Here is a 26,054-nt window from a genome sequence, read left to right on the forward strand (position 1 = left end):
TTAAAATTAATGGGTTCATTCGAGTTATTGTAAAATTTAAAGGGTTCATTCGAATTATTGTAAAACTTAAGGGGTTCATTCGAATTTTTGTAAAGGTTAAGGGATTGTAAAAGTAATGGGGTTCATTCAAATTATTGTAAAAGTAATGTGTCTAATTCAAATAAAGAATAAAAGACTGGTCAGTTACCAGTACATCTGAACGAACAAGTAACCGATATCTGAGCTACTTTCCTTACCTTTAATTACAATCATCAATAAAAACAAAGGGATTAACGCTTTTGCCCGTTTAACACGTTCACGGTCTTCCACTAGGTTTGAACTTATTTCGACCATTGCCTTATGCTCAATAATCGAAAACAATTGGGTCAAAACCACAATACTAGTGCTATAATTCTGCAAAATCTCCTTGATTTCGGCCTACTTTTGAGAGCCCATAACGTCGCAACGGAGCGCTTTACCCCAAAACGTCATAGGACCTTTCGGACTCCTTTTGACCCAAGGAACATGCCTGCTAATTTGTGCCAGACTTTCCAGAAACACCCTGTATTATAGTCATGTTTATTCGAACTATGGAGCTAACTCTTATTTAGGAATGTATAGTGGAAGTCAAGTCTTACTGGACACAGTTAATGGATCCTTTTAATGTAATCAAAACTAAAACTACAGCGTGTACACCAATTACGCTGAGTGACTGACCCCTCGCAAAATATATTGCTGTTGGTAAGGGCTTGGTGAACTTCAACCCCTCTATGCGTGTGAAAACCTTCGCACTTGGCCGAGAACCCATAAAATAGAACGAAAATAGGACGGCTAGGCCGATCTCACTTCTGCTGGAACCAGTGGTTCATTTAAGATAATTAATATTTCTAATGACTTAAATACAATTGTATAAGAAAATAATTGACCAATAAAATTAAATACATTTTATACTTTAAAAAATTACAAAAAGAAGTAGAAGGGTGAAACTAAAATTCACAGACATAAAAGTTTATTGCACTTAAAATTCTTTGCTTTGGTTCCCACGATATGATGGTTCCCACGATATGAAAGTTCGTAACAACCAATAGGCGGTGGCCGAAATCCAACACTTTTTGAGAGAAACAGGGTTGCCATATTGGGCTGGAAATCCGCCAATTGGGCTTCTTCTCAAAAATATTGGCTTGAAATAAAAAAGGGTTGGCTGTTAGCTGGAAATTGGGCTTGTCGGGTTTTTCTTTGGCTTTCTGTACTTAAAATACCGCCAATAGGGGAAGATCATTAGAATGCCCAAAAAACTGACAAATGGTGATGCCAAACCTTTTGAGCGGCTTATAGTTCATGATTAAATAAAATGATTTAATTTTGTTTTGCTTTTTAAAATGGTGCCAGTATAGAATTTGCATTCAAATTTCTAAAAAAACTATTTTCAAATTTTCACGATAAATTTTTGGCTTGTTTTTGGGCTGGATAGTTTAGATCTTAGGCAGTTTTTGGGCCTCTTTTCGAAACACCGATTGGCGGTTTTTTGGGCTTGTTTCCATATTTGATTTTGGCGGGTTGAAGGTTTTCAATCTGGCATCCCTGGAAAGAAAATCATTTGGTTGTTTAGCAAGGATTGAGATAGTTGATGTTTTTGATCTCTTGTGTTAATTTTTCACGAAGTTAACGCAATGGCAAACAACAATCCAGTAGGCAGGCCTAGTACCTATGAAAATGAGACCTTACAAACACTTCAACGCGTAATGAATAACGAAGTCATTATGAAAAACTTAGCAGAAACGTTATCGGCACAGTATCCCAGGCGCGATGCAACAGCTTCCGCTTCCGAAACAGCGATTACGAATATTAATGGTCCTTCAAGTATGGGAGGTTTACAAGCGAATTTGTCTAGCTTTTTAGACCAAATGCAGCACATCCGAGGGCAATACCAAGTTACAATGCACCTCAGTTTCCGGTTGCCAAAAGAAGATCAACAAGAAAGTAAGAAAATTATCTATTACGTAATGGAGTCGAATCGTAGAATAATGAATGCTTATCTGTGACGCCAGAGAGAATTAAGTAGGGAGTGGAAGCAATATGACAGTGTGCGACAGATTTTATAGATAACTTAAGTGAATAATAATATGTAATGAAATAGGTTCGTTTTGTCTAGGGGGATTAAATTAAAATGGACTGTCGGCATAATTAAAATTAACATTAAGATTTATTTAGTAGGTAATTTAAAAGGTAATAAGGTTAAACAACAGTTCATGATAAAAAGTACTTAATAAAAATTGGTGGGCTGGTTATTTCCTTATTGGCGCGCATGATTTCGCGAGAGCTCTTTTATAAAATAAATAGTTTTTACGGTACTGTGAAGTTCGTCATGGGCGCGGATCCGAAGCAAAAGATAAAAGTTCGGCCGGTTAAAGTTCGGTCCTAAGGTCCATCCTGCTTTAGGCCTGGTAACGTGGTTCGGGCTGGTCCTAGGACAAGTCGGGCAGAGTCCGGCCTCGCAGATAGCTAACGAGAGAGAGAATAATAGAACGCGCCGTCTTTTTATACCTTCTCACCAGAAGCTACGGGGTCTTCAAAGTTCGTGAAGGGCTCTTGAAAAGAGTTCATCTTCGAGTTCACGAAGCACACGCGGAGAGAGTTTTTGAGAATTGGTTATCCCGATGACGCTCACGGGGTTGGGGAAAGTAACCAGCCTCACACGCGTGGACCAGCCATATATAAAAATATTTGAAAATACTATTGGATGAAGGGAATAACTTCATGCTTTGCATGTTATTGTTACAAGTGCTAAATGAGATGTAGCTACTCTTCAAGCTAATGGGGCGTAACAGGCCAGGCTGTTCCGGTCTAGAGCTAATTTACATAGTGACATTCTCTGACCTATAGCCTAGCTCCGCTCCGACTTAATTCTCTCTGGTGATGACTATGTGAGAGGGTGGCTGACAAAATGGGGGAAGTAAACCGGATAATGTTTGAGAGTCGTGACGTCAGGTATCGTAAATACTAGAATTAAACGCAACTAATGCCCTTCCAAATACCGAAATGATTCTATACTTGGTTTTAGGGAACTGGGAAAGCTGATGAGTATGAATATGTAATGTAAAATCGGGAGTATTTGATTGAAACATTGATTGTAATTGCTCCATATGAGCGCTCCGAGAGCTACGAATAAAATATTCAATTTGGTTTCAGCTTTAGTAGTGCAGTTTAAGCCTAATGGCTGTGGTGCATGACAGCGATTTCTGTTCTTCAGGGGAAAGGAATTTGTAACTCCCCTGGTGCAACCTAAATATAGTCCAATATCAAAAGTAGAGTAGGGCAGGAGGGTCGCAGCATCGGTAGGTACAGTCCCGCTCAAAGGTTTCTAGCCGTTTTAATTCGGTCGCCATTTTGTTTCTATTTGGCGAATGAGGCCATTTTCGAAAGGTTAGGATATCAAGAAAAAGATAAAGCAGAAATGGATGCGCTAGCCACATTAAGGCGACAGTAAGACATTAAAAACCACAAAATGCTGTACGATAAAATTGTCCCTTAGTAGAACAAGCTTAGATTGCATTAATTTCGAAGGCCATGAGGAAAACAATTACAAATCGGTTAATAATTTCAAAAGTTACAAAGGAAATAGTCAAGCCCAAAAAATCCTGGGAAACAAGCTTAAAAGAAAAGAATTCACGAAGAAATTCGACTTAGAATGCAAGATTTTGCAGTTCTTTCATGACTACGTTATTGAATGCGAAGATGGACTAACAGAAATAAACCGTGAAAGACATCATGGTTTTTGCAACGGGAGCAGAAGCAATACCACCTTTGGGCTTTGACGTTTGCCCCTCTATTGGGTTTCTTCATCCTTTAGACGACTCTCAAGAAGAGAAAAAAGGCAAGCAGCGTTCCAACAACCAGTTCCTGTGCCCTTAAACTAATGCTCCCTGTTATTCATGAAACATATGAAGCTTTTCGGGAGCGAATGGATTTCGCTTTGGGGAATACGGCTGGTTTTGGACAACCCTAGATAAGGTTTTCTTTTCATATCAAACTAAATGATAAACAGGGTGTTTCTAATTAATAAGCCATAAATTAGAGGGCTTGTTCTTGGGTCAAACTGAGTGAAAATTGTCAAAGAAGATGGGGTCTACAACTTTGCATTACGGAGATATGAACCCCAAACCTTGATCTTCATAACATGTAAAATAACCAGAAATGTGGAGAAATAATTATTCCCACATCAGAGCAGCTTGTTTCGACCCTATAAGTATCATTCGATCTCAGTAAGTTATGCATAACCTTGCAGAAGTACATTAAACTTGTAATGTAAAGCTATTGCAAATTCTCGTTCAAGCATACTTGTACCCGTTTAATGCACTTCTGCTTGTTGAGGGTTCAAAATCATTCAAGATCGAAGGCTATTGATATTGTCGTAGTTGAATGGGAATCATTATTTCTTCACATTTCTGGGTATTTTACTTGTTTTGAGGGACCATATCTCCGTAACCCAAGGTTGTAGATCCAATGTTCTTGACTTTGATGAGCTTTCCACTTAGTTTCACCCAAAGAACACTCCCTTTAATTTACGGCAGACTTACAAGTAACACCCTCTATTCTTTAGAGGTTTTCTCGGTACTCGTTTTTCTTTCGTACTTATTCTATATTAATTTTTTTTTGTACAAATAAGACTTTGTAGCATAATAATAAAACATATGATTGTCATACTCCTAGCTTTGGCACTCGCATTGTATGCCATATTTCGCGCTGAGGAAATTATAATTTCTTAGGTTGAAGGCAGCGCGTGATATGATTGGTTGGAGGTTTTACATTGGAACTTTGCTCCACCACCAGAGAGTTGCTATTTTCTTGCTCTCTGTTGCTCTGTGATTAACGACAGAGCACTGAGAGCAACAGATTCAGAGCATTATTTTAAAGAAAATGATGGTCATTGATGTTGGGAAGCTCTATGTTTTGTTAAAATCTTCATCGTTTGATAGTTTGGAGGAGGAATATTTGGAAGTAACCTGTTCACGAGAAAGTTTAGCCTAATATTTGCTCTTAAAGAAGAAAAGTTTCCCATTGGAAATACACTCCTTCCTGCTCTCTGACAGAACGGTGATGTCACGTATTTATTTTATTTGACCCGAGAGGGAGTAGGGTGCAGTTTTGGAGGGTTCACGGGCAGTTGAGCGGTTTTCAAAAGAGCGTTTGGGAGTAAAGCGGTGCCCAAAGCAGCGGTTTGCAAATCCGCGTGGAAGCAAAATCGCGGTTGCTGTTTCCGCGTTTCTAAATACAGCGCTATTTCCCAAAACAGCGGTTGCTGTTTCCACGTTTCTCAATATAGCGCTATTTTCCCAACCAGCAGTTTAGCACTACAGCGTTTAATAACCGTTTGTGATCCTCAGGTTATGGACTGGTTCGCGGAATATATTTTGGAAAAGGTGGAAGCAAATTAATAAGAGAATATTTTGGAAAAGGTGGCAGCTAATTAATTGGAGAATATTTTGGAAAAGGTGGCAGCTAATTAATAGGAGAATATTTTGGAAAAGGTGGCAGCTAATTGATAGGAGAATATTTTGAAAAAGGTGGCAGCTAATTAATAAGAGAATATTTTGGAAAAGGTGGCAGCTAATTAATAGGAGAATATTTTGGAAAATGTCGCAGCTAATTAATGGGAGAATATTTTGGAAAAGGTGGCAGCTAATAGGAGAATATTTTGGAAAAGGTGGCAGCTAATCAATATCAGAATATTTTGGAAAAGGTAGCAGCTAATTAATATCAGAATATTTTGGAAAAGGTGGCAGCTAATTAATAGGAGGATATATTGGATAAGGTGGAAGGTAATTTATAAGAGTTCAAATAACCCATCCCAACCAAACATTAAAACGCATTAACACACTAGACCACGAACCTGTTTGTTTGTCAACCATTAAAATTCAAACCTAAAGCTGAAATCAATTCTACAGGGCCGGAAAAATCTAATAAAAAGAGACCGAAGAGAGTAGAATTCAATGATGAATTGGAGAATCTAATCGCTTTACAAAATATAGTAGACGAAGCCTTATTAAACTAAATGATAAATAAAAGTCATGTTTAAAGCCTGAAATAATAATAATTAAAAAAAATAATATTTCAATATGTATTGGTTAAAATGATAAATAAAGACTTGTTTATAGCCTGAAATAATAATAATAAAAAAAAATAATATTTCAATATTTATTGGTTAGTCTCATTTACACTAATACATAATTGCATACTTTAAATATCCGACTCATATTACTCAGACCAGGAGGGCGTTAGAATAACGTTGGGTGTATAATCTCGTCTCGATTTGTCTGAATCGTCTCTCTTGGAAGGCAAGGAGAGAGCGAGCTCTAGTTTCGTTACGATGAGAGAACTCGAGGTTTTAATTAAGCTAAATTTTGACGGTCTTTGAACAATCTGCGTACGGTGGGATATAAGAGATCGGGAAAGTTGGGTGATAGAAGAAACATGAGGCATGGATGAGGGATATACCCTATGGAATATTACCATAGGTATATACACCCTTTAGCATGTATATTCATATTATATGGATTTTAGTATTATTAAGTTACAGTTTTCAAGGAATTTATACAGTATATCTATAAGGTATATTTTTAATAACGAATTATTATATAATGGGTGATGCTACCCATTTAATTTCATTCCTAATCCGTATCTGGTTTCGAACACATCTCGGAAAACAACTAAAAATGTAAGCGATAATCGTATTAAGGTTTTTCTGAGTGAGTCGTTACAAATGTATGTTATAAAATAAAGGTTGGAAGGAAACTCCTGCATAGTTGAAGCGAACTTTATGAGAGCCAACAACCAATATGTCCTTAAAGAATTGGCGTTTCTCGTTATTAAAACGGGTGAAAGTGATGTTTACACATTTAGGTCACCTTTCCCCTACAACAAGTTAAACGTGAAAGACAAGGCTATAAACTCCTGGATCTCCAGACATATTTGCGGGATGCTATGGGACGAGGGTGAATACGAATTGGACGAATTATCTGGAATCGTCGCGTCCATATCGAAGAAAGCACCAATCCTTTACACTAAGGGGCTAGAAAAACAAGTATATCTTTCTGAACTTTTTGGAAAAACAATAATAAACGTCGAAGAATTAGGGTGCCCCAAGTACAAAGACTTGTCGAATCCCTGTTCAATTGAGTGTAAATATCACTCTGATAATAAAAATTGCGCATTATTCAAAGCGCACCAAATGAAACTATGGAATGCGTAATATTTATCTTACGAATAAAAGTGTTTTTATTTAAACCAACTATGTTTTACTTATATCACAACATGGACTTTCTATAAGAAAACCTATTGTCGTAATGGGAGTAGGAGTTTTATTACAAACGTACCTCAACAATTTAAATCTGATGCTTATTCCTTAATTTCAATATGGCGAAAATCAATTTAAAATTCTTCACTATGACGTACATGATGAAAGAAGTTCTTTATTACAATGAAATTATTAGACAATATTTGTCTAAAAGCTGGAATAGTTTTGCGTAGCAAGAAGCAAGAAGCGTCACTTTATCGTAGATCATATTACATGACTACAGAGGGTGTCGAACCTTTCACATATATAGAGAGGATTAGGGAGAGTAATGGGTATGAAATTTCATTAGTACATAAGATCAAGTCAGACCTAGCCAATTATCAGTCGCGACGAACAACTAGGCAATATGTTTTCATGCCCTTTATGCTCGAGAAAATTTTCTTTCAAGTTCCTTTTAAATCGCCACGTTCGTGAACAACATGGAAAAACAAAATATGTCTGCCATGTATGTAATAATAGTTTTGCCAGAAGGTACAGATTAATTCAGCATTCGCGAATTCATCGGAGTCGTCCAGTTTCCCCCACGCCTGGACCATCTGACCATAAACCCATAGACCTCGAATTAGCCACCAACGACCAGGTGGATGACTTTCTTCAAAACCTCGAAGAAGTCGCGGTTCTCGAAGACGCCATCGTGAGTTCGCGACATACCCCGCAAACGAGTGAAACGGATCCAGAATTAATAATTAAAAAAATAAAATCATCATTAATTAAATACTTGGAAAACCATTTAAGTAAGAAGCGGGGTATAAAGTGGAAATTTTTTTTTCGTGTGAGATACGTTCGCGAACTGAACGACGGATCGGAAGTCGAAGCATTACAATATTTCCGAAGCCGAACTCAAACTTCCTTACTATCACATTTAATATCTAACCAAATAGACTCGTGTGTGAAACAAATGGTACAGGCGATGGAGGAATTTCAAGATATGGGCAGTGGATGGACCATAGATCGTATCTTGTTTTTTCAAGTGGACATTATTAGATACATGCCACTGGTTGGTGGTACCTATATAGAGCTTCCCCCTGAACTGAATAATCCCGGAAAAGGACTCTTAAATATTAAAACTAATGATCAAAAGTGTTTCTTATGGTGTATTCTCGCGAAATTACATCCTCAACCTCCAAAATCTCATCGCGATGATCAAAATAAATACGTAGCTTTTGAAACGGAGTTAGACTGCACCGACATTTGTTTTCGATTTGAATTAAATCCACTCAAACTAAAAAGGTTTGAAAATAAAAACAATCTATCTATCAATGTTTTTGGTTACGAAAAAGAAGTTTTTCCTCTCCACGTCAGCGAAAATAAAGCTCCCGAGGATCGACAAATAGACCTACTTTATCTAAAATCCAAAGAAAAGCAACATTTTTGTCTAATTACTGATATTAGCCGACTATTAAGTCATTTCACAAACTATAACGGAAAAATTTACGTCTGCCGTTATTGTTTACATCGTTTCGCGGGAAAAAACTCAGAACGAAATCATAGAGAACACTTAAAAAACTGTAACGTGCACAGTCCACAACTCGTTAAAATTCCATACAAAAAACCCATCTTGAAATTTGAAAAAATTGATTGGCTTCAGAAGGTAGGAAGTCATTTGGAATTTCCATAAGTTCTTAGTCTTAATAAATTTATTTTTAGGTCCCATACGTCATATATGCGGATTTTGAATCTATAATTGACAAAATCCAGACTTGTTACCCAGATTCTTCAATCTCATCAACAACCAAACTTTCTGAGCACGTCGCGTGCGGTTTCAGTTACGTCGTAATAGGACCCGACGGAAAGCCAAATGCGCCTGTAACATATAGGGGAACCGATGCCATAGACATTTTTCTCGAAAGTTTGTTGATGGAGCGAGACAATATCACTGAATTATTAAAGGAAAATATTCCTATGGATCTGAGTCCAGCCGAGGAAGAGTTATGTCGTAAAGCGACTCATTGTTACGTGTGTGAGGACGTCCTAACACAGGATGATCCGGGAGTCAGAGATCATTGCCATTATTCTGGTAATACGAACATAAATATACTGTAAATATTGATAAAAATTAACTAATATTAATTACTAGGGCATTTTCGTGGAGTTGCGCACAATTCTTGTAATTTAAAGTTGCGAGTAGGAAAGTTTACTCCTGTCATAATGCATAATTTGTCCCAGTAAGTTCTGTTTTAACATTAAATATTAACTATAATAAACTATATAAAATTTTCAGTTATGATGCCCATCTTATAATTCAAAGGATAGGGCTTCAAAAAGATGAGAACATTTCGTGTATTCCATCTAACAGTGAATCGTATATCAGTTTCACTTTCGGTCGCTTACGTTTCATCGACTCAATTCGTTTTATGCCCGCTAGTCTCGAAACTTTAATTTCTAATTTGGCCATGGGAGGTAGAGAAACATTTCCCATCTTGAACTCTTTCTATCCTGCTCATCAAGTCCCGTATTTACTGAAAAAATTAACCTATCCCTACGACTATATGAGCAACGTCGAGAAGTTTCAAGAGGTCGAACTTCCACCCAAGGAAGCCTTTTTCAACGCTCTAAATGACGAACACATATCGGATGAGAGTTACGAGAATGTTCGTCAAGTGTGGAACATTTTTAAAATCCAAAATCTAGGTATTATCTATGGAAGATTTTTAAAACAAAAGTGAAATTAATGGTGGTTTATTAACAGGGGAACTCCACGATTTATACGTGCAGGCGGATACCCTTCAACTCGCCGACGTATTCGAAAGTTTCCGCGCTATGTGCGTAGAATACTACGGTCTGGATTGCGCGCATGCATATACCGGACCGGGGTTCGCCTGGGAGTCCGCGCTTCACATGACTAAAGTGAAGTTGGAGTTACTTCTCGATATTGATATGCACTTGTTTATAGAACGTGGTATTCGAGGAGGGGTGTCTATGATTAGCCATCGCTTCGCGGAAGCGAATAACCCGAACATCCCCGAAACCTACGACCCCAAGAAAGAGAGTAATTACATCATGTACCTCGACGTTAACAACCTTTATGGTTTCGCCATGGTCGATTATCTACCCACGAGTTGATTCGCTTGGGTACCAGTCGAAGACCTCCTCGACTACGCTCATAAACACGTGCTTTCTCTATCGGACGAGTCTCCTTACGGTTTCATTTTGGAGGTTGACTTAGAATATCCCGCTGAACTTCATCACGAACATAACTGTTACCCTCTCGCACCCGAATCTCAAAGAATAAAAACGGAACAATTTTCTTCTTATTATAAACTGATGCTACAACGATTACACCTTCCGGAGAAAGACACCCTACCTAAACTAGTTCCCAATCTTTACAACAAAGAGCGATACGTAGTTCACTATCGCAATTTGAAATACTACGTATCGAAAGGACTTAAACTCACGAAAGTTCACCGTTTACTATCTTTCGACCAAAGTCCCTGGCTTCGCCCCTTCATAAATTTTAATACTGAAAAGCGGAAACTTGCCACCAATAGTTTTGAAAAAGATTTCTTCAAGCTTTTGAACAACTCGTGTTTTGGTAAGTAAACCGCAACATAAATTGAAGAAAATGTTGCAATTTAATTTAATATATAAATATATAAAAGGTAAAACGATGAAGAACTTGAGAAACCGGATAGACTTTCATCTCGTACAAACACCCGAGCGAGCCATCAAGAAAGCGTCCTCTCCGGCATTTGAAAAATTTACGATTTTTCACAACGAACTCGTGGGTATCCATATGAAGAAGAAGTCGCTTACTTTGAATAGACCAATTTACACTGGATTCACCGTTTTGGATCTTTCGAAACTAACTATGTACGAGTTTCATTACGAGTACATACGAAAGACCTACGGTGACAGGGCTCAGTTACTTTTCAGGGACACGGACAGCCTCACGTATAATATACAAACGGACGACGTCTACTTAGACTTTCATAATTCATCCCATCTTTTCGATTTCTCGGGATATCCGGTGAATCACCCTCTTTACAATAACGTAAACAAAAAGGTTGTAGAAAAAATGAAAGATGAGATGGATGGAATTCCTATACGTGAGTTCGTTGGACTTCGTCCCAAAATGTATTCTATCCTCTCCGAAAAGGGGGAGGAAAAAGCCGCGAAAGGTGTTTGTAAAAGAGTAGTGAAAAAAATTATCCGACACTCGAGTTATCGGGACCTTCTCTTTAGTACTCGAGTTACGAGTAATTCTATGAAGCGGATAGTCAGTCAGAAACATCAGCTGTTTACTGTCTCCCAAAATAAAATGTCTCTAAATCCTTGTGATAATAAAAGATATATTTTGGGAGACGGCATTCGTACCCTATCACACGGTCACCACTGGATAAGCATTTTAAATAAATAAAATAATATTGTTAATATGAACTTATATTTATCGATTTTTTTTAAATATATGAATATTGAATGTATTTTTCTGTAAATAAACTTTGAAAAACACTGTAATTTATTGAATATCTTGAATACATAAATTCTTGGATCATCTCATCATTTAAATTTTTATTTTTCGAAAATCTAGACACGATATTAAACATTTTAACACCCCTACATCTATTAAGAGCGAAATACACACAAAATCCTCCACACGTTCTACTAAGATTTCCTTGTAATTGTAACGAGTTAAAAGTCACAGTTTTACTATTTCTTTCTACAAAGTCATTAAAACGAAACATATCAGGTGGATTTCCGTACGAGTCGAACATTTCGGTATTGGCATTTCTGGAGAAATACAAGGCTACCCAGTGCTGACCAGCACCGTTTGACGTATCGGTGTTCACGATATAAAGAGACGGAAAAGTCGTCACAAATTTTGGTAGTTGGTCAGCGGCAAACACACCCCGAAATAAATTTCTGGTGAACTTATCTTTCCCCAAAATTCTCGTTAGTTGTATTGTATCCATTCTAGTCGAAGATTACGGTTCAGTTTTTATCAATTTCAATCAAACTCTGGAATTCGGCGTATACAATAACGGCGATGGTTTCTTTTATCGCGGAAGCGAATTTCATTTCTAGTCTCAAATTTCCATTTTTAACGAGATGAAAATGGGAGGCATTCAAATCCAAGACATAAAGACAGTTTCCCCCAGGGTAATCGTCGCGGCTTATTTGATTTCCTTCGTCAATATTCCACTGACCCGTTTGAAGAAATAAATTAGCGTACGCTTGGATGTAGCTATGTTCTGCAAAGTTTGGCGTCAGCGGTTTATGTGGTACACTACTGCCGTCGGCGAACAAACCAATGTGATTCACATCAACGTGTTGGAAATTATATGGTGACAATTTTAGATCACCCAAAAACGCACTTTGTTCGACCATCCCTATGACGACTCTATTCGGTTTCTGCCCATTAAATAAATGATCCTGCACGACGCTCATGTTGCCTTTTGGGATCGAAAACGAAGTAACTTCCGTGCGGGTAATTGGATATTTCGCTCTCGACATTTGTAACACCTTCGCGTGTGCAAGCGGGATTTCAGGTATCAATTTGACTTTCCTCAAATATAACTATGCCGCTGTAATGTTCAGTTTACATTTTACGTCAGAATGCAAGCAAAATTCGGTATTGGGCTTTCCAAAAACAAATTTTAAATCCACCAAGTTCAAAAGGTAGCGAGGTTGTTGGCAAATGTCTAAATGAAGAGCACCAATCATATCTATAGTTCCTTTTTGGGCGAATTTAGCTCTCTTCAAGAAACCCTTGTTATTCGCAAAATCGTTGAACTTCCACGGCGTGTCGCGATAAAATAATGAGCTTGTTAAATGACTATTTTTAGCAGAGTCTCCAAACGTTAACATAGTTTGAATCATATTTTTGTACGGGTAATTTTGAGCGCAAGGGGTAACCGATTTCTCGTTTAAAAATAAATGAACTTCGGGTAAGAGACTATGCAAAAACAAATTAACGGGGGCTACATTATCCGCCGGCGTAGTAACTGTACCATCCGCGGCAATCACGGCTGCTTTCGGGGAAGATCCATCGTCCATTTTCACATCCACTTGAACATGAAGCAGAGTTTGGGACAAATCCGTGTAGGATTCAGAATTTCCACTAATGCAGAAAACTAAGTTTGAATTGTTGCTGATGCTGGAAATGGGAAAGTATTCGACCCATTCACCACTGATATTTCCCGTTTGCGTTAACGGGACTTGGAAAATATCCAATTCGCCATTGACACAGCCACTAGAGTTAGGATGCATCAGCGCCATATTCTTGGGCTTTAGGAAAATATATCGGAATAAGAACGACACGATGTTTTCCTCTTCTTAGCTTTAACCCGAGTGACTTTGCGATGCACCCTCCGCCTCTTTTTAATTCCGGATTCTGTCATCTCCCTAACTACATTCACAGCTGACAATAAGGTTTCTTTACCGGCGCTCTTCGATCTAGTCACTAGAGACTTTTTAATTGGAATACCACTAGCAACGTCCGTCACGACTTTCGCTCCGGTATCGAGAAATTTTCTTCCAAGAAACTGAGCACCACGTATAAAAAGGGGCATGGCGCTCCGAAAGGCCGAAGCCAGTATGTTCCCTAATCCATAGCCTCTTTGCACAGGAACACCCCGATATACAGGCATGGATCCGAAACCAGCCTGGTTTAAATAGTAGTTCTCATAATCGCTTAGGGCGGAAATGTAATGGGGTCGTCCCATGATGTTTGTCATTCGCCGCTATTCACTGAACTGAAAGTTACCCCATCCAGCTCGTATTATTATAAGGTGAGCCAGGTCCTCCGCGGTCTGAAGTGTAGAGTAACGTTCACCTACCCTCGTTCGAATTGTATAGGGTTTCCCAGTTCATCCATAACGTTAATTTCTATAGTTTGTATGTCCGAAGAAGCTACAGGCAGATAATGAGGTCGAGCAAATTCCACATCGACAGTTTCTCCGTCTTTTCCTTTCACGCTGATTATCCTCAAAAGAGGGACTTTACTATCCTCTACGATCGTATTTGTAACTACGTCAGAGTAAACAAACAGAGAATGTAAGCCAGCATCCAAATCCACGATATAAGGCGCCATCATGGATTCCGTAATTACGTAATCATCATTTGAGTCAAGCGTAAATCCCATCATAACCGCGATATCACCAGGTATATTTATCGTGTAATTATAGTCCATGAAAACGGATACGCGTTTTAAACTAGCAGTATACGTGAATTTGATTGTGCTATCATCGAACAACAACATTCCAAGTAAATCTCGAATTGATAAAAAAACTCCCTTTTGGAATAACAACTACCGTTTCCATAGTTTTAGCGTCAGTGGACCAAATTCTTATAGATCTTTCTCGCCTCACATTATTCCAGGTTCTTGGATAGCTTATTTCCGTCAATCCAACTTCGTAAGGGCCATTAAGTTTTACTACTTCTGGAAGATACGTCCTAAATTTACTCGTAGTATTGTTGGGAAAGTATTTTGTCGATGAATCGGATGGTAAAGTGATATAGAAACTCATTGTAAGTCTATTTCCTGCACCCAACTGTCAAATAGGGGTCCGTATCCACTCCAACGTACCAGCAATTCTACGGTATTGTCAGCTTTTTTTCTCTTTTTCAGCACTTTTTCAATTTTGAACGCGCAAGTCTCGAGATCTTTTCCGACCTTTTGTACTTCCTCTTTGTAAAAAACTCCCAAAATGGGTTCCGAATTTAGCGCCTCTAGTTTATATACCGGTGGCTGTCTCGGTATTTGCTTAATCACTCGAAATAATTCTTCCGAAAAATTAGGGACGTATCCTTTCTCAAAAAGCCCTTTGTTTTTGCTTATTCTGACAATGTCTCCGATTTCAAAATCGTACTTCACAGGGGGACTAAAGTCAATATCTCCGTATAAATTTTTCCAAATGATTTTGGAATTTTGAGGTGTTACTTCTATAGGTTTGCATTTAATTGAACGATGGTAACTGTTATTATAAGCACTAACTAATCTGGGGAGCACATCAACGTACGTATAAGTATTTTTCGCAGTAAAGTATCGATACATCCTTGATTTAAACGATCTGATAAATCGCTCGACAATGCTGGCTTTCACTTTCGAGTTTGTCGCGAAAAACTCAATTCCTCGTGATTTTAATTCGGCTTGAACGGCTTTACACAAACTCATTCCCATGGTCACTCTGTATTCGCCTTGGTTTTCTTTCACCATCCAGTATCTTTTTCAACGCCTTTACTATAGTATCTCCTTTCTTATCTTTCACCGGTTCAACGAAAGCGTATTTACTAAAAATATCTATACAAGCAAGTATATATCGATGCCCTTTGTTTTGTTTCGAAAGTTTCTGGAGGTCAATGAGGTCGGCTTGCCATTGATCGTCTATACCGTACGCTATCGTCTTATTTCGTTTATATCGCCACCTGGTATTTTTATGTAGAGTATAGGTATCCTGCTTTTGTAAAAATTCCTTGACGTTTTTTGTCGTCACTTTGAGACCCTTCTCTTTAGCTGAACGATACAATCCGCGAATACCAGCGTACCCACCAGAGTCAGATACGTCGTAATAAATATTTTCTAGCTTATCCATAAATGGTACTATTTCCGGATGTCCGTGTTGCATAGTACAATATTAAGAAATCGAAAACTTCGATTATTACGAAACATAATATTATTAAGACGCCGGTTAATATTTTTGGATTTTTTGAAAAGGATTCAAATAATCTGGACACGATACCTTGCGCTACAACTTCTGTACAACCATCCATTTTGAGATATGAAAGGCAAATAAACACTCATAACTCGTGATAAACGTTTTATTTGTAATTAAAATCAAATCGTCACCCATTGATTAAGTTTGGGTGGTGGCGCGTTAAACAATAATGATTTCAATACACGCGCTCTAGTAGGGTTTTTGATTAATTTTTTCGGTACATTGTTATTTTGCAATATTTCGTAGAAGCTTTTGTAACCATTTGGGTCGGTATTTGATGTGGTTTTTCTAACCGCATCGTAAATTAAATCGACTTCGTTTGATCCGGGCACGACCCTTCCCCCAATTTCCATTTCACCAATTTCGTTCCACGAAATATACCTCAATGTCCAAGTATACAACGATATCGCGTCAGGAAGCATGCTCGGTGGGATAGACGTTGCAATTTCTTCGTACCAGGTTTTCTTAACCGATGTCTGTTGTTTTTCAACTGGTTTCCTATTAGATGCAATGTGTCGTTGCAAAGTTTGATTATATAAAGTTAATTTTTCCGATTCGCAAATACGAGGGTTGTCGAGAATAGTTTTCATTTCTTTATCCAAGGATGGTATGTCCGATTCGAGAGCGACATCTTCGGTGGTAGTATTCTTCATTCGACGTAAAGCGTCCTCGGACACCAAAATCATTTTCCGAGGCATTTCTTTATGGCAGAGCCTGCAACTGAACTAACGATTGAGAGTAACGGTGCCAATAAAAGTGGGAGAAAACCCCCTTTCTGAACTAGAATCTGTTTCTCTTAGCGAGAGGAATTTTTCTACAAAGTTTATGCAACACATTACGGTGTTTCTTCAATTGTATCTTTTGCCCGTCTGTTAGTTGAATGTTACCGCGTAGTACATTTATACAACATTCGACTAAGGCTAATATAGCGTCACGATTCGATAGTTTGATGATAGCCTTCCTCTGTTTCGCGTTACAAGTGCTCAAAAATTTTAAAAAATTCAAGTTTTTACACACCCGTTTTGATGTTGATATAGTCATTTCGGTACAAAAATAGCGGCTTCTTCCCCTGGTATTATTCCCGTTCGCAGTCGATATTCATCTGCAGTGTTTGGCTTCAGGTCGATGAATAAATAACCGTATGGTTTCGCCACGGCTTGACGAAATGCAACGACAACAAACTTGGTATTTGAAGGGGAAATTTGTTTAGCGATATTTAAGACACTGGAGACGTCTCAAGCCGAACGAAAAATTACGAGGTATTGGGAATTTAAATTGAGGGTCCTAACTTCTTTCCCGTGATAAAACAAATTTTGCATTAAAATGAGTACCGAAGTGTTACGGTGATGGGAACCTCGAATAAATAAGTTAGTGACGTCTTTGTTATTAGCTATTTCGCATAATAAATCGTCGAGGATTATAAAATTTCTAACCTCGGGATTCAAATTGCTCGGGTCTAATAAACCCTCGTGAAACTCAACGTTAGGATTATTTTCCAACACGGAATTAAATAATTTCTCTTGGTGCTCAGTATAACACCAAACTATTCTTTGGGGAGGTGGAGAAATGCAAGACGCATTGTGCTTAATTAATTTCGCAATGAAATGTGACTTGCCACATTGCGTGGGACCTGAGACAAGCCCAGTGAATGGATGCTTCATAACTGGGTCCATGATTTTAAATGAGCTACGATATAGAGAATTGAGACTTTAATACTAAATATTTATTGTTAAATTTAAAAATCTTCAGTTTTATACAACATCTTTTTAGCGTTCCATACAATGAAAGACATAATCGCATCGCGAATATTTTCATTTAAAAAGGTGTCAATTTTATGGGTAATTTCGGAATAACTAATAGTATCCATCGCGTCTACAAAATACGTGTCTAAACGGGTGTTCCAATCAATCATCAGACAATCGTGTTGTTTTTGTGAAGGATGATCAATTTTGCAACCATTGCATTGCTTATCCACGTATTCAGTAATATGGTCCAGTACGTCTCGTTTGATATATTTGAAGACCCGTTTCACTTCGTTGTGATACGCTATGACTTCGTCGTATTTGTCCATCAAGGTCTTCCAAGGGTATTGCGATATGGTAAAACCCCTTTTGGTTAGGTACTGCTTTCCATAATTCGTCCCAGTTCCGAGGATGATTTCTCTCACGTCCACCACTCTCCGATTTTGGAAAATGCTTAGCTGGACTCGTCATGTTTCTGATCCTTCGAAGAAAAACGAAGTGTTTTCAATGGAATCGCTTCCCAAAAATGAAGATATTTGATCGTTCTTGTCCCGAAGTTGTTTGAAATGACTTTCTGTTAAAGCGATGCCCACACTTCCATCCAAAGTTCCGATAAAAATGTTACAATCTGGAGTAAACGTTACCCCTTTGGTGGTAGAAATAGGGAAAGTCTTGAGAGGATTCCTATAAGTTTCGAAAATATCTTGTAAATACTGTAAAATATCAAGGTATAGACTACCAAACTTACATCATATTATTATGTAAATTCTGAGGTGTAAGAGACTCGCAGAAGGTAATTCAGAATGATGTTTAAAATGTAAAAATTCAGCTTTATATAGTAAATTTTCCTCGAAACTTTTGTTGAACCTTGTACCTTTCTCTCCGAAAGATATTCCTCTTTTGCTTCATTATATAGACATACTCTACTGTATATCTTCTTTGAAAACTGTACCTTAATAATACTATAATCCATATAATATGTATATACATATTTGTTCTATCACCCTGTACGTATACAAAACTTTCCCCATCTCTTATATCCAACCGTACGTGATTTGTTCAAAGACCGTCAACATTTTGCTTAATTTCGCATCACACCAAAAAAAATCTTTTTCTTCTTTCCGATACTCCGATTTATCTAATTAAATAAAACACACCGCCGCAGACAAATGTCTCGTACGGGTGAAACGCAAGCATTTGGTCAGTCATACTTATTGTTGTTATGTTACTATACAGTAGTATCATTGATTTATCCCGTGTTAACTCCCAATAGGCAATAGCATTTGGTAGTTTCTAAAAAATTTCCAAGTCTAGCCAAATGTTAGGCTAGTGTTAGGCTAAGTTAGCCTACTCTGTTGCTTTTAAAAGCAAGACGATCCCTAATCCTAACCTAACCTATTTTATCTAAGGGAATTTTGAATAGATTCATAATAAGGAACGATATTGAGAGTTACCAGAAGAATGTTTAATCACTACTAAATACTAATTAATTAACGATAGCAAAGTAATTAAATCTGGTCATGGCCTTTTTACTAAGTACAACTAATACAAAACAAATAATTAAACATCGTGCGCAATAGATGGGAATCAACAGAAAAAATAATTTCTTTTTCGTTAACCATGAACTTCGAGGTATGGCTTTCCCACGAGGGAATAGAGCTCTACTCTCGGCTTTTAAGTCCTTTGATGGACATGGCGCCTAAGTTTCGTTACCATATCATCGTTCCCGCACATGTGCCTTCCGATCTTTATCGTTCTAGAAACCATTACGGCGGGCCAATACTTTTCATTCGCGCACAAAGGATGACAGATACCAGGGAGGAAAGGGAGAAGCCGCCTAATGCTAACAGAACTCGTATCTAGCGGGAAGGGGTTGAAAACGGGGGTATGAAATACTATGTTCTCTCTCTCTCTCCCTGGGTCATTCGGTGGATCATTGAGCATGCGCGAAGTGACATCACGAATAGTTCCTACATGAGATATAAAATTTCGATTTTGCGCAGTAGAGCTCGCGGTGGCCCGGGCGATACTACCCCCGTTGGCTGGGAAATTTACTTCCCCCACCCAAAAGAGAGACACCTCGCGCTATTCACGCGGCATCTCCCTTTCTCTCCCTGCAGATACTTTTTACAACTTAACGATAGGCAATATAAATATATACACACACTATAACATATACAATACCATACACAATGACCTGTATTTTTGGTAACTCTCGGTAAAAATATTCAGTTTGGGCACTTAGAGATAAAGATCGAGGAGTTTCGAGGAATACCAGATAAAAACTTGGGGGGTGCTTAGCGTGATTGGGAAGGCTTGGTAATTGCTTTGTAAATTCTCGTGGCCTTTGAGTCTAATTTAAAGTTGTCGGTTCCTTTCCGACGATCTTTGACCAGCAATAGAATCGCGCAGAAAGGTTCCAAGAAAAAGATACAATTATACGAATTTGACTAAAGGGATCATGAAATGGTAGACACTGCCTATACTTCGTAATGCTAGAGACTAACTGAGAGCTAGCTCTAGAACGAGGGAAGCGAGAATTGACTATACGCTCGGTTTTGCAGTATATCTTCATATTTCGTCTGCACTGAGCTTTTGACAGCGCTTCACCAGGTGTCATTTTACGAGAATCTATGACGTTTCACCTTCGTCACTTCGTGACAAACTCTCAGTAACCAGTGACAAACTTATCGGACATATTAACTTTAGTTGATATTAGTAATTCTAGAGAATGCTTTGGTTGAGATACTCAAGGTTGGGTCCTTTGAGATTAAGACTGTTAAAAACGTCCTATAACAGACCCCTAACATTTTAGCTTTATGATTAAAGCATGAATCGAAAGTTTTTAAAAATATTATTTTTTTAACCAAATAATGCAGATATTGCAAAAGCGTTGCCCGCAATACTATTTGGGATTTTGTTTGTACATACACAGGAAACTCTTGCCGGTTTTTAGTCAATAAAAAGATAAAAAACACCCGAGCAAGTAGTATAATAATAATCATAATAAATTGAAAATGGATTTTGTTCCGCATTTCGGGGTTGTAAAGGAAAATGGTCATTTTCGAACGTTGCTGCAGATTTTTGTAAATTTATGTTCAAAAGTTGGATAAAAATCAAGAGTTCAATCATATAGATGGTTGTAACTTGCAAGGTCTCGGTCTAATATTTTAACAATTAAATATTGTCGTACCCGGACATGTATTTCATTGCACCCTATGTAAATCTAAATAGTGACGCAACATTGTCACGTAAGATAGTGTACATATGTCACAGAAAATTGCCCAACCAAAAGTTATCTTTAGAGATGGTTAAAAAATTATTTATTATTAACAAACCCAAAATGAATGCAATCCTCATTATAGCCGTTATTGAAACAATGGAAGTGAAGTTACAGGCATCTTTAGCCGCGCAAAAATTAGCAGCAACTCCCAAGTCCTGAGAAAAGATTTCAAAAACCATCACATTATAAAACTAAATGCTCTAATTATTTGCCTTTTTTTAATCCATGCTGTAACTACTGTGTAAACCCCCCTAGGCCTAATTATACTTACATTAGCGTGGCTCACTTCATTTGCTGTACTTGAGATGAGCAAGGTCAACTGTAACATTTTGTTATTAAATAATTTCTTGTAAAATTTGTTTTTGACTAAGTAAAATAATTAATCTTAGAGTTTATTTTCTTTTTACCAATTTTATTTCATAATCAAATTCAGAGTTAAAATGGGTCAGAAATTCATCTTTCTTTCTTTTAGTTTTCAGAAAATAATATGCTCCTGAAGGGATAAAAATCAACTTGACATCATTTTGGAATTTTCAATAGCCAAATTCCACCAATAGCCAGTGTGTAAATCAAATATTCCCATAATTTTCATATATAAAAAACTTGCATTATTGCTGGGGACAATAGATTAATATAAAAATTTATTCTTGTATGATTAACTTACATATCTAAAAAGCGTGACATTTTCCAGCCACTAGTCTTACTTAGTTAATTTACAAATAGCCTCTTTGCCATAAACCGGTACTAGTCCTAAATTTAAATCCAAAAGGCTAATCAGCAATGAATTTCGTGAAAGTCCCAGTTCGAGATTAATTTACTGATTTTATTAATTCATTTGGCTTTACAAAGTATACATCCGACAAATTAAGCAATATTTTGATCCTGGCGGAATTTCATGTTGACCCTTAAACACATACATACTTAGCGAACTTAATTGACCTCGTGTCATACTTCTAAAATTGATTTTCCCATAAAATCCGAGATAAGGAGAAATAAAATTAATGAACATACTATTAAAGAAATATATTAAAATAAAATAAAATGTCACATAATTGGGAATCAATTCGAATCAACACGATCTGCGTTCTCTTTCGTATGCGTCAACACGTGACGCTTCAACGAAGATTTGATGGCGAATCTCTTCAGACACGTGGGACATTGATGAGGCTTTTCGCCGGAATGCGAAACCGAATGACGATAGAGATCTCCCCTTCGAGAAAAAGCTTTGCCATTTTCCTGGCATTGTAATGGCTTTATCTTTTCATGCACTCCACGAATGTGCATTTGAAGACGGGCTTCGATGTTGAACACCTTTCCGCAATCTTCGCATTCGAATCCATTTTGACCCTGAAAGATTAATTATAGAAATCCCCGATCAAATATATCAAGGACTCATGGAGTAGCGAGTTCGTTTGCTGACAATTCACTCACGGTGTGGACAAACAAATGGGCTTTCAATCCACCCGCTTGAATGAATTCTTTTCCACAATATTCACATTTATGCGGTCGAACTCCAGTGTTCGGCTGTAAACCGAAAGGTTGTTGGTTTTAGTCCACCCGGGAGCGTTGTTGTGAAGACTTATAAATAACGTAAAAATTCAAAGTTTTTCCACAATACCTGAAGATCATTTAATTTCAAAGCTTCCGTGGCGCAATGGTTAGCACGTACAGCTGTTAACCGAAAGGTTGGTGGTTCGAGCCCAGCCAGGAGCGGTGTTGTGAAGTCTCTGATGTAACGAAAATAGGCAAGTTTTGCCAAAATTCGCGACGATAATTGTTTTTCGAAGCTTGCGTGGTGCAATGGTTAGCGCGTTCGGCTGTAAACCGAAAGGTTGTTGGTTTTAGTCCACCCGGGAGCGTTGTTGTGAAGACTTATAAATAACGTAAAAGTTCAAAGTTTTTCCACAATACCTGAAGATCATTTAATTTCAAAGCTTCCGTGGCGCAATGGTTAGCGCGTACAGCTGTTAAACGAAAGGTTGGTGGTTCGAGCCCAGCCAGAAGCGGGGTTGTGAAGTCTCTGATGTAACGTAAAAAATCACCCTTGTCACCAACCTTTCTCTCCAGAATTCGGAAGTGAAATGACTCTCTATAGTTTACAAAATCCCCCTTTTGGCCACTCAGGTGTGTGTGTTATATGACATCAAGGGGGACGAGGGGGGTCGAACATGGTTCATAACAAAAGAATTTATCCCAAGCAGGAGGGGGTAAAGGGGGTGGAGGGTTACCTAAGCATCTATTGGTCAAGGGTACGTTGTCCTTTCGGACGTGTTTAAACACGTTTAATATTGTTTGTAAATCAACAATAGGTGACATAAGATTGACATCAGAGTGATTTTAAGAGGTGGTAGATGGTAACAAAATGATGAGTCATCAATAGATTTTTTTTAGTTCAACAAAAGGATTGTAACAAAAGAGATGATGCGTCATTCCATTAGCGGGGTTTTTACGGCATTACACGAAGATGTATTGTTAAGAAAGTATTTCCAAAATCAATCAAATATTGACAGGTTAGGGTCGTCTCTATTAATAGATAAATAGGTCAAGTGGTTCAGCGTATTTTCCATGGTTATCAATGCTGATTTGTATGTTCTTCGTTCGGCAAGCGGCTCTTATAGAGTTTCCCATGCTGAAAAAGTTCCTTTATATTATAGACCTTATACATTGTCAGGTAGAGAATAAAACCTTGCATTACTTAAAGATCTTCGATCAGTGGCCTTTCTCTCGTTCGCATTCGCAATCTATGGTACTGGGAAACGTCCTGAGGCAATTATAATATTTACCCGTTATACGAGGGTATTTACTAACCCCCCCCTCCCCGCAATCGAAATTTTTGAGATATTTACCCCCCCCCCAATCTGTGACGTATGCAATATCTATGAAAATATTCTCATTTTAATTAAAGAGAGCCATTATAAAAAAAATGTATATTATACAAACTAACAATTACGAAAACCGTTCTCCTTCATGATCTATTATTATGCATTCCAATAAGAAATATATATTTAAATGCAATAAACTTAACTTTAATTTTCAAAATTTTACACTATTAACATAAAATTTATGCTGTCCTCGTTCTGGTATACGAAATCAGCTTATAAAAGGCTCTTTTCCAATGCGCACGGACGATGACTGGCTAACGTGTTTGATTGGTGGTCATAGAGACAGGTGACACGTGCCTCCCCTTCTATATCCATGGCCTTTGGACAATCCACGTCATTCAAATTTATGACTTCTTTATTTAAAATTTTAAAAAGAAAGAAACATTTTTGATTACCCTTGCAATATATACGGTCTGCGAACCGGGTACCTAACATGAGACAGCGACGAAGATTATGATAAGGCGTTTCTCCTCGTCCAAATGAGATTCCGTGTAAATTTCTGGTGATGTAGCTATTGAGTCGTTGTGTAGATGAAGGAAGCGTAGATTGACTATAAGGCGGTAAAAATGTCCATGACACTATTCCTGGAATTTTAGTAACAGTAGCACAACTTAGTTCTTTAACTATCAGATCGCCTGCGAGGTTGCATTTTTCGTCCTTACCGTGTAGATACTCAAAGTCAACTACTACAGATTTCATGTTATCTGGAAGATAGTTTCCTAAATGATGATTCTCCAAATGGTTGGAGTGCGGTTTATATACTTTTCAAAGTCCTTCTCTCAGTATATTAGCTATAGAATATAAATCACATGACGAAGGGTGGTGGCATGCTGAAACACGTATGACAATAGCTTTTAAGAGGTCCAATCTCCCCCCCCCCAAATTAACAGTCGGTATTACAAAAGAACAAAAGAGTTGATCCGTCATTCCAGTAGTGGGTTTTTACGACAATACTTGAAGATGTACTGTAAAAAAATATTTCTTCAATCAATCAAATATTGACAGGTCTATTTAAGGAATACTAGGAGTAGTAGATAAATAGGTCAAGATTACTATAGGGTCTTTGCGCGTGACGTCAAGTTACCTTCCCCCTTTCCTCCCCCCTTGCCGGCTTCCCGCTCTGGCCACGTTAGGACGCCATGTTGACATCCCCTGAAAACCGGTTTTCGCCCCCTATTTCTTCTCCCTTTTTACTCTGGCGGAAACACCCTATTGTATAATTTATTTACTCAGAGACTTCACAACACCGCTTCTGGCTGGGCTCGAACCACCAACCTTTCGGTTAACAGCTGTACGCGCTAACCATTGCGCCACGGAAGCTTTGAAATTAAATGATCTTCAGGTATTGTGGAAAAACTTTGACTTTTTTCGTTACATAAGAGACTTCACAACACCGATTCTGGCTGGGCTTGAACCACCAAACTTTCGATTAACAGCCGAACGCGCTAACCATTGCACCACGGAAGCTTTGAAGAACAATAATCGTCACGTATTTTGGCAAAACTTTGACTTTTTACGTTACATCAGGGACTTCACAACCCCGCTTCTGGCTGGGCTCGAACCACCAACCTTTCGGTTAAAACCCGAACGCGCTAACCATTGCGCCACGGAAGCTTTGAAAAACAATTATCGTCACATATTTTGGCGAAACTTTGATTTTTTACGTTACATCAGAGACTTCACAACCCCGCTTCTGGCTGGGCTCGAACCACCAACCTTTCGGTTAACAGCTGTACGCGCTAACCATTGCGCCACGGAAGCTTTGAAATTAAATGATCTTCAGGTATTGTGGAAAAACTTTGAACTTTTACGTTATTTATAAGTCTTCACAACAACGCTCCCGGGTGGACTAAAACCAACAACCTTTCGGTTTACAGCCGAACGCGCTAACCATTGCACCACGGAAGCTTCGAAAAACAATTATCGTCGCGAATTTTGGCAAAACTTGCCTATTTTCGTTACATCAGAGACTTCACAACACCGCTCCTGGCTGGGCTCGAACCACCAACCTTTCGGTTAACAGCTGTACGTGCTAACCATTGCGCCACGGAAGCTTTGAAATTAAATGATCTTCAGGTATTGTGGAAAAACTTTGAATTTTTACGTTATTTATAAGTCTTCACAACAACGCTCCCGGGTGGACTAAAACCAACAACCTTT

General features: G+C 38.1%; 3 protein-coding genes and 1 non-coding gene across 4 annotated transcripts; 1 reads left to right on the forward strand and 3 right to left on the reverse strand.

The window, feature by feature from the left end:
- The first annotated feature begins 6,796 nt into the window (after positions 1–6,796).
- LOC149694754 (uncharacterized) lies at positions 6,797–11,690 on the forward strand. The gene is made up of 9 exons (XM_089867467.1): positions 6,797–7,157; positions 7,470–7,605; positions 7,793–8,924; positions 8,981–9,350; positions 9,411–9,498; positions 9,555–9,964; positions 10,023–10,322; positions 10,413–10,865; positions 10,933–11,690. The coding sequence occupies exons 1-9, from the start codon at positions 6,797–6,799 to the stop codon at positions 11,688–11,690; spliced, it is 4,008 nt and encodes a 1,335-aa protein (XP_089723593.1).
- A 1,157-nt stretch (positions 11,691–12,847) lies between these two features.
- Positions 12,848–13,549, reverse strand: LOC149694755 (uncharacterized protein F54H12.2-like). Its single transcript, XM_089867468.1, has one exon. It carries the CDS (start codon positions 13,547–13,549, stop codon positions 12,848–12,850), a length of 702 nt encoding a protein of 233 aa, XP_089723594.1.
- Positions 13,550–14,795: 1,246 nt separating this feature from the next.
- Positions 14,796–15,488, reverse strand: LOC149694756 (uncharacterized). The gene has a single exon (XM_089867469.1). The coding sequence runs from the start codon at positions 15,486–15,488 to the stop codon at positions 14,796–14,798; it is 693 nt and encodes a 230-aa protein (XP_089723595.1).
- A 10,241-nt stretch (positions 15,489–25,729) lies between these two features.
- On the reverse strand, positions 25,730–25,802 carry TRNAY-GUA (transfer RNA tyrosine (anticodon GUA)). The gene has a single exon. It is a non-coding gene; the product is annotated as a tRNA-Tyr (tRNA).
- Positions 25,803–26,054: the final 252 nt, after the last annotated feature.

This window comes from Phalangium opilio, unplaced genomic scaffold (assembly GCF_054372755.1).
Source record: "Phalangium opilio isolate 3A_F unplaced genomic scaffold, DU_Popi_V2 ptg000022l_1, whole genome shotgun sequence".
In the NCBI taxonomy this organism is placed as follows: Eukaryota; Metazoa; Arthropoda; class Arachnida; order Opiliones; family Phalangiidae; genus Phalangium; species Phalangium opilio.

What these genes read in the sequence shown, in the direction of transcription:
- LOC149694754 (XM_089867467.1), top strand. Translation starts at nt 6,797, where the DNA reads ATGAGAGCCAACAACCAATATGTCCTTAAAGAATTGGCGTTTCTCGTT. An exon ending in AAATTGATTGGCTTCAGAAG is followed by an intron (nt 8,925 to 8,980) that starts GTAGGAAGTCAT and finishes ATTTATTTTTAG; the next exon opens with GTCCCATACGTCATATATGC. An exon ending in TTTGAACAACTCGTGTTTTG is followed by an intron (nt 10,866 to 10,932) that starts GTAAGTAAACCG and finishes AATATATAAAAG; the next exon opens with GTAAAACGATGAAGAACTTG.
- LOC149694755 (XM_089867468.1), bottom strand. Translation starts at nt 13,549, where the DNA reads ATGGCGCTGATGCATCCTAACTCTAGTGGCTGTGTCAATGGCGAATTG.
- LOC149694756 (XM_089867469.1), bottom strand. Translation starts at nt 15,488, where the DNA reads ATGGTGAAAGAAAACCAAGGCGAATACAGAGTGACCATGGGAATGAGT.